Here is a 16,232-nt window from a genome sequence, read left to right as displayed (position 1 = left end):
ACATATAGGAAGAGTGGAGGAACAGAGAACACACTTTATAACAGTACAAAAGCCTTTCAGTGTGTGTTTGTCTGTGTGTGTGTTATTACTACGAGTTTCTGGATGATTTAATTGTTGCGCTATGGCAATTGAGACGGCTCAGAAAATATTTGCTCCGTCTCTTTAAATAAAGTCATATCATTTGTATGCATATGTAAATTAAATTCCCACTGTGCTGTGTAGGAGTTTTTAGTTAACTCTACGTTAAGATAATCAACATTGAATTTGAGTAATGTTTGTAGTATGAAAATGAAAACAGGACAATGTGTTTCTTTGCAAGGGGAAGTGTTTACAACTATTTATTTTAGGGAGTAGTTGTAGAGAAAGCTGCACATGGGAATCAGAGTTTTAGTCTGAGCTTTATGTTTCTGTTGGGGCAAAGTCAGACACACACATGAGGCAGAAGCAGTGGAAAGTCCCCGCGCTGAGACGGAGCCAGTGGTAGTTTTCCTGATTCTCTTTTGCTCTTACTCCCACTCACTGACGGCTGTGTAAGGCTTCTGTACCAGGACAAGACTGGAGGTTCGCAGAAAGAGTCCGACACACACACAGAGAAATAGTTCGCACCACACACAGACGTGCATGCAGAACCCATCCACAACTATTTCTTCCAAAACATTCCTAACCAGATACTCTCCTGCGTATGCCAGAGGTTTGTGCCTCACTCAGCAAACTGTATAAGTCAACAAAACCCAAAGTTTGAGCTGGAACACAGCATGTATAGTAACACTGTCATGAAGTACTTTGTGTGGTTAGCTTGTTTAAAGTGGCAATAAAACAGTTGCCTTCTACTTGAAAATACCATCATTTTAAACTAATTATCATAATTTACACCCACGGCGAGGCGCCATTTTGGCAGCGTAAGCATGTCAGTAGACAGACTTAACTGTCAGTTTATACTCAGTCATGTTTGAAGTGACCACAGTAAAGTCAACTGTAGTTTTCCTGGTGCTATACTTTGAATTCAGTCTGGTTTTGTCATTTCTTTTCATCTTTTATAATTGTTGTACTGCCTCATACGTCATTATTAACTTTCTACCTCTTGTCTCCCTCCCTCCTCAGGTGAAGCAGCTCTGAGGGGCGACCCCAGACTCCAGTCCCTGTCTCTGTCCTCTTCTTCATCCTCCTCCTCCTCATCGTCGTCCTCCTCCTCTTCCTCCTCCATCTCCAACCACAGGACAGGTCCTCCTCCCATCAGCCCCACCAAGAGGAAGCTGAGCGGGGACCAGGGCGACAGCGACATGGACGACAACGAGCATGTGGCAAAGATGAGCCGCCTGTTTGCTACGCAGCTGTGAGTACACACACTCAACTGGCACTTATACGCTATCTAACAAAATCCATTATGAGGAGCTTAAAATAACGTTATTTATAGATGCTAATTTCCTGAGGCCCTAGTGAAATTATTTATTTATATATATTTTCTATCCCTTCACCCTGTCTATCTGACACTCACACAAACATTGAGAAGGCCACCTTGCTGTCTAGAAGCTACATTTACACACATACTAGACCCACTGTTTTTAAAGTCAATTAAACTTCAGTGTTTCTGTTGGCCACGTGTTTTGCGGGCTCCTCGCTTGGTAAAACTTTGCCCAGGCAGGCCTTCTCAGAAGTCCCAGTTTGGACTCCGGGGTGCTATGCCAGGTTTAGCCGGCTCCACAGAGTTCTCCTTATAGCCGCAGATCTCTGGAAGCTTGGAAACAGGGGCTGCACAACAGAAAGATTACTCACATCTCCAGCGTTCCCACATTCCCACTTCCAGAGATTCCACAGATTCTGGTGCGCTGATTGGCTGTGAAGGACTGCTGGGGCCGGGGGCAATGGAGTCACAGCAACCCCCCCCTCCAACACTCTCGTTCTCGGTTTGACTGAGTCAGTCATGGGACTCCGGCCATGCTATTTATTGCAGAGATGTTATGTGGAACTGTGCAGTTCTGCATGCATGCTAATTCCTCAATAGGTCCTGTTGCTGCAAATACAAGCAATTTGAGGAATGATCAGCTGTTGTTTTTATGTTGCTACGTTCATTGCATTGTTAGGTTTGTCAGTCAACATGGCTGGGAGGTGACACAATTACATTACATGTTACTTGTTAGACGCTTTTATCCAAAGCGACTTACATACTCAATACTGTGGGCAATCCCCACAGGAGCAATTTGGGGTGAAATGTCTTTCCCAGGGACACAACGACATGCTGACTGTAGTGGGGTTTGAACCTGTGCTCCCTTGATCCGAACACCAACGCTCTATCCACTGCGCCACACGCCTCACTAGAGAGGGAGATGATATGGATATACTGGAAGCCCTGGATTAAGAGTTGAGCACCCTTACTAGTAGTGTTCTTATGTGGTTAAGCATGTGCAAACACAAAGATGTATGCATGAGAGCTTGGACAAACACTTGCTGCACATTTGCACACTAAGCAAGTGTTTGAAATAAAATATCTGTTGAAGGAACATCCAACATCATTTTTGTTTCGATCACGTTCAGACTGTTATGTTAAATATGCGTCTGTAGTAAATTAGTTTTTCATAGCAATTACAAAGAAAAAGGCAATAGCGAATCACAGACATAGTACGTACCCAAGTCACTCATGCACAATAATCCAATCATGACTAAATATTCTTTCTGCTGACATGTTCCAAACATGTAGCTAAATTCTCTTCTTTCCTATCACACAGTCATAACTCAAAAGCTCACCAGTCATAGCAAATGTGCAGTTCATTGGTGAAGCAATAATCGGCAATATATCTGAGATCATCCTGGGCTTTACAGTGATTCTCATCAATGCTCAAGGCATTGCAAAAGTTGTTTATTGTCACCATTTTTTTTCAACGGCTTGTGTTATAGGTAGCAATTCTATGACTTTTGATTGAAGTCTTGTAGTGGCACAGGGAGAGGGTCTTTGTTCCTTCATCTCGTGACTGTCTGGCCTCACATAACAAAGGATTAGCTTGTGTGTCTTGACATTAGTGCAGTCATCTTGTTTTCTGTTATGGATGTGTCAGTGGTGGGAGAATTACCATTATACACTCTAACCAGGCAGTAAATCCATCTTCTCACTTGGAGTTTTTTCTGTTGTGTTAGTTGTTTTTCCACTCTCTTTACGATATCTTTCACGCGCGATGCGGTTAACTTCTGCATACATTGATAAGCAAATTCTCCTACTCGTGTATCACGAGTTGGAGTTTTATTTCACAAGTTGGTCTGCTAAAGTACAATGGGACTTATTGTCATATCAGCTTTCAGTTGGTGTTGCAACTCCTGGCCACAGCTTCTAAATGCAACCATTTTGTTGAGTAAAACGTAGGTTCTGTCAAAGGAAAACTGATCTCAAAACTCTGTTATGTTTATGACTTTCCAAACAGCATGATTATTTACTAGAATTAACCTGTGATTACCCTTAATCACTTTATTTAATCTTCAATTGAATTATGACCTTGGAAGTCATTTGGCTCCAGGTACTGTTGGTTACTCTCTACACAAGAAAAATCAATTGCTTGTTGACTTGCTGCAACTTGAAGTTAAACCCTGGGGTTTTTCCGAAGTTTCATCATGATGTAGAATATTTGCCTCAGGGCCATCCTAAATGCATCGCTTTTTTTGTCATTTCATTTGAGGTTTCTCTGAGGGCATGCTTTCCCTGGCAAAGTTCACTTCTGAGAGACTTGTTTAAACCTGCAGTCAGGCTGCCTCTGACAAACTTTTCCTCCTTGTTTTTCTGCCTTTCCATAGAACAGTGATTACACCAAATTGGAGAATGATGGGTTATTGTTACAGGAAAAGTCAAGCTAAAAATAATGTGGTGAAAACAGCCTTTTATAGAAAACACTGGTGGGTACTTTGCTGTCTTTATTTAAAATACATGAGCCGTCCGCTTCATTTATCTCATCTGCCAATAGTTGGAACAGTGATTAGGTTTAATTTGAAAATGATGGACTTAGTTACAAGCTAGAGAACAAACCCAGGCCACCCCTCACCACACCAAATGTGTACACACACAGACACACACACACATGCGCACACGCACGCACACACTCAGTTCAAATGTCCAGAGATGGTTATCTGACACCATTCTAGCTGTTGGATTTTGCTGGCTGCTTCTGCCTGTGTAGCTTGTTTTTTTGTCTGCACTGATTGCTCTGCTCAGACTGTTGCTGCATGTTCAGGAGCTTTTGTGTTCATTCTTCTCTTTAAAAGAAACACCTTTGTTAGGCTTAAATGGCAGTTTTCCCTTGTGCTGACAACATACAGTAGGTTGCTAAATTATGTGCGTTTCTGTCACAAGGTTTATAGTAGGCGTTCTTTTGTCTTTTCAATTCAGTCATATTTCAGACAGGCACCTGACACCTTAGACTTGAGGCGGGGCTAAGCAGGAGTAAGCTCAGGTTACTGCCAATCATAACAAGCTGGAGTCAGCGTAGGCATAGACTGGGGAAAACTTTCTGAACCCTCTCAAGGCTTTTCACTTTAATACGGGCACGATAAATGAGGGGATTTTGATATTGTCGAACGGCTGTGAATTAAATGTGGCTGAGTTTATTCTTCTCAGCCATCGTAGTGTTTTATGGTGAAGTCACTATTGTAATATAAATACAAAGTTTATAGCATGGTCAATTCTACATATAAAAGTCTGATTGAACACATCGATAGGCCTAGTTGCAGGATATGTGGAAACGATCTCTTTGTACTGACTCTGCATAGGCCTTCTGCAGCCACTGCAGGTATGCACAAGTGTTGTTTTGTGCGCTGTCCGTACATGCATGTGTGCTTGCCCATCTGTGATAATCTGTGTGTGTGCATGTGTGTGAGAGGGCTCCTTGTCAGGCAGCAGAGGCAATACTTTCTCATTTTCTCTGAGGAGTAGGAGGAGTCTTGAACAAAGAAGCCTTATCCTGTCCACTGGAGCCTGCGGGCTGGAAGCCTGCTGCTGCCTGCCCGCCGCTCTGCAGTTGTAGCGCCGCCAGAATAAAAGTCCTCTAGCTCAGCTGTTTCATTCCTCCTTAGGAATAAGAGCCGGTCACAGAGCAAGGCTTTTTATAGGGTTTTCATTTTGGGAATATGACTGCAAGAAAGTGTATGCAGCAGCCTGGTTACATGTGACTCACTGTTGATTTTCTCAGGTGATAAGCTTTGATGTTTATCGAAACTAAGTGTATATATTTTTTAATTATAATATACAAAGTGTATTGTGTATATGTTCTGTATAGTTGGTTGCTTAGCTGAATTACATTTTAAAAACCATTAAGTCAGATTAAGTCAGATTTTGATGAACCTGACAAGTTGACCTGGGGATTGCTCGGAGCAAATGTTCCTTTTTTCTCTTTCTCATGCTTTGTTCATGCTCTTACTGGCTGAATTGCCAAAAAGACATACTGACCACGACTTTGTTCAGAGTAGTACTTCATCTTTCTCTCTGCCTTGCTTTTATTTTATGATACTCTCAAATGTAATTCTGTCCCTAAAATGTCCCAAAAAGCTACATTTAGTCAGTGTAGCCAGTTTGCTGCAGTAAGTACTGTAGCATACAGAAAGTGCAGCTGCCTTCTACTGGGAACTTCATCAGTAAATTGTTCTCATGGAAGTTTCCCCAAAGGCCAAATTGGGGAAAAATAAGAGGGGAGGAGGAGTGTGTGTGTGTGTGGTTGTTTGTGTGTGTGTGTGTGTGTGTGTGTGTGTATAGTTGGTTTGTATGAGTGTGGTCAAGCCAGGTGAGGTCATTGTTACTCGCTTGATGGTACTGGACTATTTAGTGTAGGAGCATGTGAGAAAAAAAGGGGTATCACGTGTGTTTTTTCTTCCTGTGTGTGTGTGTGTGTGTGTGTGTGTGTGCGAGTTCTCATGTTGTTTTCTTTGCCTGCTTGTTATGGTTGTTCCCATATCCGATCTGTTCCAGCTTTAATAACAAAGGATTTCTTCAGTTCTCTTTCTCTGCAGTCAGTTTACCGTCCATTATGTGCTAGATTTCTATCAGCATTGCTGCGTGAGTGGAAGTCTAAAAGATTTGAAATGGCTGCGTAAATCTGGCTTGTTGTAGATGTTAGGCCTGATGTACCAAACCGTTTTCAAGAATTCTTTGTAAGAATAATTTCTATTTCATGTTCCATGTCATGAACAATTACCAATTTATTCCAATACTACTCTGTAAATCACATCTGTAAGGTGTATTTTCTCTGGTTTCTGACTCTTCTATTTTAAAGGATACAAATATTATTGCTAACTTCCGCTCAGTCCCGCAACTCAAACCTGAACTGAGCAGAGTAAACTGTGCTGAGATGTTTGTATACTTTATATACATAGCCTGGGTAGGCTCTGTGGCTCACTTTCTGTGTGTGTTTGTGTGTGTGTGTGTGTGTGTATATCCATTTTGTGGGTTTCAGCAGACCTCGCAGAGCTCGGGCCTGGTTGTAACCTGCGGTTGAGCCTTCATCCTCCTCTGCTTAATTTTTTTGTCGTCTTCTCCTCTCTACGCCCTGATTCTTCCCAGATGTTTCCTGTGTGTATCTCTCTCTCTCTCTCTCTCTCTCTCTCTCTCTCCCTCTCTCTCTCTCTCTCTCTCTCTCTCTCGCTCTCTCTCGCTCTCTCTCGCTCTCCTCTTCGCTATCTTCGGCTCTCTCCTCTCCGCTCTCTCTCTCTCTCTCTCTCTCTCTCTCTCTCTCTCTCTCTCTCTCTCTCTCTCTGTTCTTGCTCACTCTTTATCTCTTAAAGGAGTAGCATATGAACCTCGTCCCGACTAAAGATTTACAGTGAGGTTTTCTCTAAAAGACTAGAGGACAATTGTGAGAAAAGGCGTGGAACTTTTATAGCTCCTGTATCTTTGCCTCAAAGTAAAATATAGCTAACTCACCACATTGGCAGTCTACTATAAAGCTAAACCTGGAAAACTCAACCATCATTTTAAAGTTATGGGTTTATTTGTTTGACTCACTTTCCATTTTGACAATTGGACAAGTTAGCTCAAAGAAAGCGGCTTGTTTTAAGAAACACTTCACAGGGCTGACTGTGTTTTGTTCACTCAAGTCACTCAAACATGATCGCAGTCATGATCTTTAACTTGAGGTTAACTTGAAGACAGGGTGTCATGTGAAGGGTTACTCAAAAGGCTGGACTTAATGACAGATCAGAGTGGTGTAATATTGTTTAAGATATATGACCATCATTGATGTATTGAGGGTTGGACTCTCTAACTTTTAAATGATGGGATATTCCAGTGAATCTCAACCACAGTGACCACCACTAATGCCAGGCTACACAAAACCCAGGCTCTTGTCAAATAGAATCAAATAGAAAATGCTCTTTATTCCATTGTGTCAAAATATCTATCCTGATTTCAGTCACACGGTTCTCATTATGAAAACAAACCGGTGGGAGAAACCTTGCAAATATTCAAGTAAAGAAGACGGACCAAAGCGAGGTTAGGAGTTGTACCGTACCTGCAGTCAGAGTGCTGGTGGTTTCTGTATATTTGAGTCATTTCTCTAAAATCTATACCAGCATCATTATATCTGAGCTTCTCTGTCTGCCCCCTCCTCAGCGTGGGTCTTGCTCCATATTGATGCTCGATCTGAAAGTATTAAGTTACCCTGTGAACATTTATTGTGAAATAAGATTCAGCTGCGTCCCCAACCTCGTCCCCACTCCTTTTATTCACTTCGTGTCCTCTTGTAGGGGCCAAATCCAAGAGTTCTTTACTTTTTAAAGGTTGCCCCGCTCCCCCCTCTCTCTGCCTGTCCCACTTTTAGCTCTCATCCTCTCCTCCAGCCCCAGACATGGCACCCCCTCTCCCTTCAGCTCTAGCCTTGTTACCACCCGTATGCCCACATGCGTCTCCCTCGCTGTCCGCCCTCTCCCTCTCTCCCCAGCTGCGACCCTAACCATAATTGAGAGGTGAGTATGAGAGACAAAGACTCGGGGTCGGGTTTGAATGCCCGATTCCTGGCATGAACTGCGGTCCAGGGTTTGGTGGGCAATCAGGCGAGGAGGGGCGGGGACGGCGGTGGATTCGACAGCTACGCCATTCATTGGTCGGATTTGTTGATCCTGTTCACTGGCTCCTGCAACGGCCCCTCTTGTGTGAGGATGTGGGGCATGCCTGCTCCTTGGCAATGATTAAAGTTTGGAACAACTTCCACAATCTAACTCAATACCCAGCTGCTGAGAAGGAGAGCTTTATTATCCGTTTGCCTCTAAAGTAATCTGCTGGTTGTTTATATTTGACGATAACAGAGTTTTACAGGAGGTTACAAAAGTTAATTTGTTCTATACAAATATTTAAAACAACAAATTCATTATATTTACCTGTTTGACTCCACAAGGCCGTTATTTATTGACTTTCCGAGACAGATAACTGATGCTACTATGGGAAAACATTGGAGCCTGTTGGCGAGCGGTTGGCCAGGGTTTCTAAAAGCGCTGCCAAGTCTCTCCCTCTTTAACCCTCAGGAAGTTTGCTGCGGATTGTGAGGAAAAAAGAGAAAGAAAGACAAAGAGAGTAAAAAGAAAAGGGGGGTCTCTGCTAATGTAAGCTCGGCACAAACGAAGGAAACTATCGACCTCGCTCTTTCTTATAGTAGAGGTCCGGACCATTCACATGCAGCCCCCCCCCGCCTCTCGGCAGCTCTTCCTCTCTCCCTCTCTGTATTCTGTGGAGACTATTTATTTGTGGAGGACGCTGCTGTGGGTTCCAGATGCTTGACCCAGCAGTCCGGTTGCCTGGTCACATGGATCTACAACTGTTTGCCTGAACTTCTCGTCTTGCATCGAAACAAAAAAATTAAAATAAAAAAAACTGCTGCAGCTTTTTCACTCTTGCATTCACATTCAGGCTTTTTCTGGAGCCCCCACACAGTATCTGTTGAAGCACAAAGAGGGCATTTCCTGTATTTTTGAGTGCAGCTTATTATTTATAGTACAATGTACCGTTGTTTTGTTTTCCAAATGGAGGCTTTTGTGTGTATGTAAAGTGTTTATGTCGGTGTAGGAAGTAGGAAGTCGGTGAGTTCTAATTTGTGAATGGCTGTGTCGTTATGCATGTGGCTTTGAGGTTGGAGAAAAGGAGAGATAGTAGGAGGCGAGTGCAATAAATCTTGCTCCCTGAAACTGGGCCTCAAACTGTAGGAGGGGCGTGGAGCTGCAGCCAGGGTGTAATACACAGTTGAACACGTACAGAACGCAGACCACATTTGACGCACTGAGCAAAATAATTGCTACTGTTAAACTGGAAGCAATGGCGCACGGTATCAGGCGCCGCCAGTTCTCTACAAATCAAACATTTCAAAGTCTTTTTCATTAGAGCTGGGAGCTGGAGAAAAAAGAGGCCGAAATCTGTGTTTTGTCAAACTGTCGTTACTTTAATCTCTTACCCCTTATCGCTGCTTTTTCAATGATTAAAATATGAGCTCACAGATTGGAGAGGGGGATTTTGTTGTGGTGGGAAATAAAACTCTTTCATATGGAAACTGTGTGGCAACCTAACTTTTTTTTTACTTTTAGTATTCAGCTCGTGGTTGTAGAGTAAAAAACAAATGGTTATATGGATGCTGTATCAACTTTAGCAAATGAAAGTGTGTTGAGATGCAGATAGAGGCAACTCCTCTGCATGTGTCTGTGCTGTAGGAGCCCTGCTGGATTTTCCGAGTGTTTTCATTGGACAGCAGTGATTGCAGCTGGGTTTCATGCTCACTGGGGAGATAAAGCTGATACGCTGTTCTGAGGAAACCACTCCACAGCTTTGAACTTTGTGCCTGTTTGCCCCTCTGTGCAGGGAGACATTTGGAGCCCATCCATGTTGGATAAAGTTAGGAGTGTTCCTTCCTCCTTCATTAACAGCAAACATTGTGTGTGCGTGAGAGAGAGCATGTGCTTGTACAAAATAGTCTTATCAGACCCTACAGCAATCTGAAAAGTGAGTGTGTGTGTGTCTGTGTGTGTGTACCATTTACAATCAGTCTTTTGTTTAGCTTACCTCTCTTTGCCCTCAACCCTTTCTCGGAGCCCCTTTCTACCTGCCTTTATTCCTTTCTTCACACTCATCTTTTCCATTAGATACACGATCTGCCACCAGTCTGCTGTTTTATTTTTGTATTGAGCTCATCCCTAACACAGAGAGTTCTGTTTTAAAAACATTTGATAAGGGGCCATCTCAGTAAACTACAAATATTTTAAATGCGCATTTCTAATCAAATCAGAGTGAGAGGAAATGGAAAGCAGTTCAATAATGTTCCTCTTTCTGTCCCTCTGTCCTCCAGGAAACCCAATGGAGACTACCGCAGCTCCCCCATGTCCAAGGACCAGAGCCGGAGCCCCATCGAGCGCGTGATGGTGCCCAGCGCTCTGGGAGTCCACGGCAACCACCTTTACAGCCATGCCCACCACCACCACCACCACCACCACCATCTGGCTAGCTTAGCCGGGATGGACCAGCCGCTGGCGCTCACCAAAAACAGCATGGTGGAGTCTGCACGCAGCAGCACGGCAGCTATGGCAACCGTGCCGCACGCTGTCAGCGCCGTGGAACGCCAGCAGGTAACCCGCACTTCCTGTTTCTCTGTTTCGAGCACCAGACTACATCTTTTTCAAATTGTTGGGTAAAACCTCAACCCATGTAGAGCCCCCACTAGATTTAAGCAGTGTGCTTTCATTAGCCAGTCTCCTTGGATGGTGGGGAGAATAGATGTTCTATTTTCAAACCCTTGTGGTCAATTTATCATTCCACCTTCCTTTGGTCCGTTTTCTTTGCTTGAATATGTCCCAATACTTTGTGTTTCAGAATCGTCCTTCAGTGATCACATGCGCCCCAGCCAACAACCGCAACTGCAACCTGTCTCACTGTCCAGTCTCCCACAACGGCTGCTCAAGCCTGGCTAACAACTACAGGAGAATCAACAGTGAGTCCAGACACAGCAGAAAGAGAGACACATGACATGCTACTTTTCTCTAAATGCTAGTGTATTAATTGATTCAGTACTTAGGGTTATTGTAGAAAGACCGTGAGGGGTGGACAAACCTCTGTAATCCATTGATTGTTATGAAGTACTGGGCACATATGTCCCTCAAATCATAGTTTTCCATACGGTGCACTTTGTTGGAATCCTTTTCACAAGTGCAAATCAGCCTCCAGACAAAACACAACCGCTTATACTCCGTCTAACATTCAGACGGACTTACTAAAATTAGTGATGCTAAAAAAAAAAATCCTCCCAGCTCTCAGTCAGCGAGTCTCGGAGGCTTCAACACTCTTTATTTATCACCTCGTCTGTTATCTCGTCACTCGAGGCTTCAGCCAAACACGTCTGCTTTATTCGTCCCGCCTGCTGTGTGTGTCGGTCATGTTTCCCGTGGCTTCACTCAACTGTGGTCATTTTTATGATCTTAGTGAAATCCCTATGATCTCATTGAGGTTAACAATGACATTTAAAACGGTGATTTAAAATAAATAAAAAACGCAATGAGAAAGTGGAACCGAGTGTCTGAGTTTTCCGTTGACTTCAAATGCTCATTAGAAGTGTTTGAACCGATGCTTGGCAAAAAAAAAAACTTTATATTAGTGAGTTTAAGAGATGTTTCTGTTTTTATTATGGGAACTAAAAACTCTTTCCTATTCCTATCCTCTCTGTTTCAGCCAATACAGCCTGCGACCCGGTGATTGAGGAGCACTTCCGCCGCAGTCTCGGTAAGAACTACAAGGAGCCCGAGCCCACCGCCTCCAACTCTGTGTCCATCACCGGCTCGGTGGACGACCACTTCGCCAAGGCGCTGGGCGAGACCTGGCTGCAGATTAAAAACAAGGGGAGCCCCTCGTCGTCCGGCAGCAGCCCAAACTCCTCCCCCGACAGCCACATGGTCAATCACAACCACTCCCCTTCTGTGGTCTCCTGAAGGAGGCGGGGTTTCAGAGGGATTTGTCCTTCTCTTCCCCCCGATCATCCCGGCTCCAAAACCCACGCCCTTGTCACTTTGTTCTGTCACCAGCATCCCAGAGGGAGTGCCTGCCTGCTGGTCTGCTAAACTCATCGAAAAAACCCTCAAGTCTGCTCTTTCGCTCTCTATGCACTCATAGAGAATCAAGCAATAACAACACAGCCGTTTCCTCCCCCCCCCCCCCCCCCCCCCCCCCCCCCCTCCCCCCCCCCACCCCCCCCCCCCCCCCCCCCCCCCCCCCCTTCTGTCTTCTGGTCGTAACGCCAGACAATAATGAGTGATGAGGTTGGACTTTGGGACTCGACCGGAGCATCAAGCTGCTCCGTCCAATCATTCATCATCTCTGCATGTCGAGCTTGGAGCTGAGCGAAGAGTCTGTAGTTTTATGTACATAAAGAGAGGAGAAAGGCGATGTTTTAATTATTAATTTTTCTTCTTTATTCTGTTTGTTTGTTTCTTTAACAGTAGTTTTGTGTACTGCTTTTTGCGTTATGAGATGCCCGACTTTTGGAGAAAAGAGAACACTTTGGAGAAAAGTAATCACAAACCACCCCACTGTGCTACCAAAGAAACCTCACACGACGATGTTTATGAACGCCCACCTCGAAATCAAAACAACAAGAAGCCATCATGTATTTCTTTTCATCCTCTCACTATCCTTCTCTCCCTCTGCCCTGTGTGTGCTGTGCTGGTGTTGTTACTGTATGAATACTTAGCTGATCGATTTAGCTTGCACTGCTGCCATAGAGGGTAAAGAGTGACACATCAAGGTTTTAATGGGGCTGATTACGCTGATTTGACACAGTCTGCTGTAATCCTGCTTAAGTAGGAAACTCCATTAGATTTCAACAACAGTTTATCTGAAAACTAGCTGGCAATATTCTCACCCTGGGCCTGGCACGACATTTAAAGCAGCATTTTTATGCTTTTGTTTAATGGAAAATGCATAGTAGTGGGGTTGGGCAGTATAACATGTTAGAGATGTCCTTAGTAACACAAATGTCCTTAGTAACACAAATGTGGCTCCAATATGAAGCAAATGTGGTCACATCAAAGCATGTTAAGTGTAGCTGTTAACTACAAACACACGCTTGCATAGTAAAAGAAGTTAAGCAAAACAACGTCAGGTGTAAACTGCTTCATGCTTATTATTGGTAATGGTGCCAAATAGTTGCAAGCACAGGCAGGTTATGGGATCAGTGAAGTGCGGTGTGGATGGACATCACAGGCATTATGAGAGCAGCTCAGGGCTGAAACACAGCTGTACCAGAGTCAGTGTAGCTGAACAATGAGCTTTGATGTGTTCCACTGGCTTAACTGCTGACAGTGATGAGGGGATAGATGACGCTGCATGTCACTTTGTGGTTTGGGGGGAGGGGGGGGGAAAGTCTGGTTTCTGGACCGGGGGAGAGAAGATTATTTCGATCTCTTCACACACACCTTTGTTTTTGTGTCTCTTTGAACACGGGTGTTGTAATTATATTTGACGTACGCCCTGCTACCCCTCCCTCTCCTACACCCTGTGGTTTGGTCTATTTCTGCAAAGGTTTGAAGGGTAAACTAATGCTTTTTACGGATGCATGTTTTTTATTGTTTTGTTTTTTAATAGCTGGTATCTATTAATGTTTTTAAGCCGCATTTCAATCCTAACTACTATTAGCCTTTTCATTCAGACGTTAGTTGTTACTTCTTTCGATGTCAGTAACGGACATAGACACTATACACTCACTGCTGGGTCAGTCGTACTCCATATTATTATTGTTATTATGACAATTTTGTATTTTTTTGTTTTCCATTAATATCAGTATGGTAACAATCATCTATAGCCGGACAGGCTCTGTGTAACGATGAGAGCTGCGCTTCTCGAAAACGTTCTCAGCGCCGCTACCGATCAGTCGCTCGCGCAGCAGAGCGGAGATCTTCCTGGTGTTGAGATGGCTTTCGGGATACGCAGCCCATAAAGGTTTTCTTAAGATGTTGATCCATCGGTGGTACAGGATGCTACAACCTTCAGCATGACAGATCTGAGACACCAAATAAGCAAAAAATAGTCAACTAGGCCTTGTTCTCCTGAAAAGCATCTGCAGCCTGAGATAAAATGTACTCTTATGAGTCTGTGTCATCTTTAAAGTCACCACCTCGGTACCAGCCGTAACTCCCATTGCTGCTGCATTACTAAAAGTACTTAATACAGAATAGTCTTGCATGCGATGATGCTTTCAAGTAACAGGGTATCGTGTATAGTAAGAGCTTATTAATGTTTAAGAGCTAAAACAAACGTTAATTAGATACATTCGGATCTCACAGCTCTAATACTTCACCAGTTGACTCTTTTCTGTCCTGACTTGGTGTCCAGATCTTTTTTAATTCAATGCTTTCATTTTTGAACAACCTTGTATTGTATCTGCAGTTAAGCTAGACTGCTGCAGTTGAGACACAAATCATTTGACTGTTGAAGAGCCTGCGCCAAGGTGGCATACATTCCTCCTATAGGGAACTTAGTACAGGCCTCAGTATCTCCTTATCAACAGACAGAGCTCAGAACAGCCACGGCCAACTGGGTTTCGGACACTTTCCCGGAGTTACAATTGATGTGATAATAAAAGGAGAAATAAGCATTTGTTTTTCAAAGACAGACAACCTTTTTGAGAACATTGGGAGCATAGAATATACTGAGGCCGTAACAATAGACATTGATGTGAGTCATACTGCAGCAAAGAACAGAATTATTTCATGTCTCTGCGCTGAGGCTGAAAGGTGACGCGGTTCATATGTGTTGGTGATGGATGTACTCATCTTCATACTTTATCAAAATGACCGTGACCACAGTTAAGTACTCTTTCTCCCATGTTCTAGAATGACCACACATTCCATCCTAGACTGAAGCAAACTGACAATGACAGTTGTAGAATCAGATTGAGATTTCCAGCATGTTCGATCAGAATGAGACTCCCAGTGGAATCATTTCCAAAAGTACTCTTAGTCTAAATGTGCTTTCTGTGACAGCTTCAGAGTTTGGATGGAGATGTTTAGCGGGGAGGAGCAGGGCTTCAGGAGCTGAGCTTCTGTAAGCACGACCTGTGAGCCAGGAGATGTTCAGCTGCCACTGAGGGTCTCACAGTGACGCCCCTCCCCCACTCAGATTCAGCAGATTTATATTTGATGTAGAAAGCAACATGTGAGAAAACACGAGGGAAAAGGGCTCATTGTCTAGAGGATTTTGTTTTTCTATTTTTCTTTCTCCTTATTATTTCACTACCACCCTGTAGGTAGGAGGCTCTCTCTTTGCTTCGGCACACACTCCCTACACACTGTAGGAAAATCACTTAATAAAAAAATACTTTTTTTATAATAGGTAACTATAAGACCATCATTACGCTGTGCGTAAGGAATGTACAGAGAAAAAAATCGTAGGTATTTTTTGAGGAACAATTAATTTGTTAATGATATGTAGCTATTTAATTGTTGTTTTTTTCCTGTCCTTATATTGTAATCATTGCATTTTCTTTTTTGTGAAAAAAGTTGATCTTTTTTGTTTATAGAGTTTGTCTTGTTAGAGTAAAGGTTCAAGTGCAGGAACACAGTAAACGTATGAAACCACAATAAGGCCACTGGTGTGTCGGGGACAATCGCTACTTCCATTGCAATGTCCTGCAATCATTTAACTTGTGTTCGATCATGTGACTCCAGAGACATCCGAACAAAAGAGATTGTCCTTTTAGAGGCCTATTGAACATAACCCTGCCACTAGCCCATTGAGCCTTGCCGGCCATTTCCATTTAACTATTGAAAAGATAATAACAACAACATTGTGATGGGCTAGCAGGCGAGTACGTTTTCCACATATGCTTGTAAGGGTTATAAATGTTGGGTTTTGAAGGTATTTTGATGATGTTTTAGATCTACAGATGGGAACTGAACTACAAATGAGAACCATCAGTCCATTTGATAACACAGATTGGCTTTTCACTGAAATCAGAATTCTGAACCGGTGAAAATCCTGACTGCATTTTCATACTTTTTGTTGTGCTCAAGTTCATCGTCTGCATGTCTGAAAATAGGCTTTGGTTCATCACCCTTGTATCTGATGTGACATTTCCCATCTGTGGAGGCCATTTTGATCTGTAACCAAGTGAACAACATGAAAATTGTGCAGATAAATCAAAGAGGGGTTGGTCTTTACTTTGGCTGTACCACAATTTCCTGGTCCTTTTTGAAGTGGAAGTAGCATGTACTTAGTGGTAGTAATACTCTGAACTGTAAAAAAAAAA

At 43.3% G+C, this 16,232-nt stretch overlaps 1 protein-coding gene across 2 annotated transcripts in view; it reads left to right on the top strand.

The window, feature by feature from the left end:
• The window catches only part of vgll4b (vestigial-like family member 4b), a 34,961-nt gene extending 22,831 nt beyond the window's left edge, over positions 1–12,130 (top strand). For both annotated transcript variants that reach the window (XM_034138786.1, XM_034138785.1), the window contains 4 exons: positions 1,102–1,333; positions 10,290–10,566; positions 10,811–10,928; positions 11,663–12,130. In XM_034138786.1, the coding sequence (XP_033994677.1) occupies positions 1,102–1,333; positions 10,290–10,566; positions 10,811–10,928; positions 11,663–11,919 (884 nt within the window). In that variant the 3' untranslated portion in view covers positions 11,920–12,130. The remainder of the gene's footprint in view (positions 1–1,101; positions 1,334–10,289; positions 10,567–10,810; positions 10,929–11,662) is intronic.
• Positions 12,131–16,232: the final 4,102 nt, after the last annotated feature.

The sequence above is a fragment of the Trematomus bernacchii genome, unplaced genomic scaffold (genome assembly GCF_902827165.1).
Source record: "Trematomus bernacchii unplaced genomic scaffold, fTreBer1.1, whole genome shotgun sequence".
NCBI classification, from domain to species: domain Eukaryota; kingdom Metazoa; phylum Chordata; class Actinopteri; order Perciformes; family Nototheniidae; genus Trematomus; species Trematomus bernacchii.
Note: the sequence above shows the minus strand (reverse complement) of the source record. Positions and strands in the feature narration are given on the sequence as shown.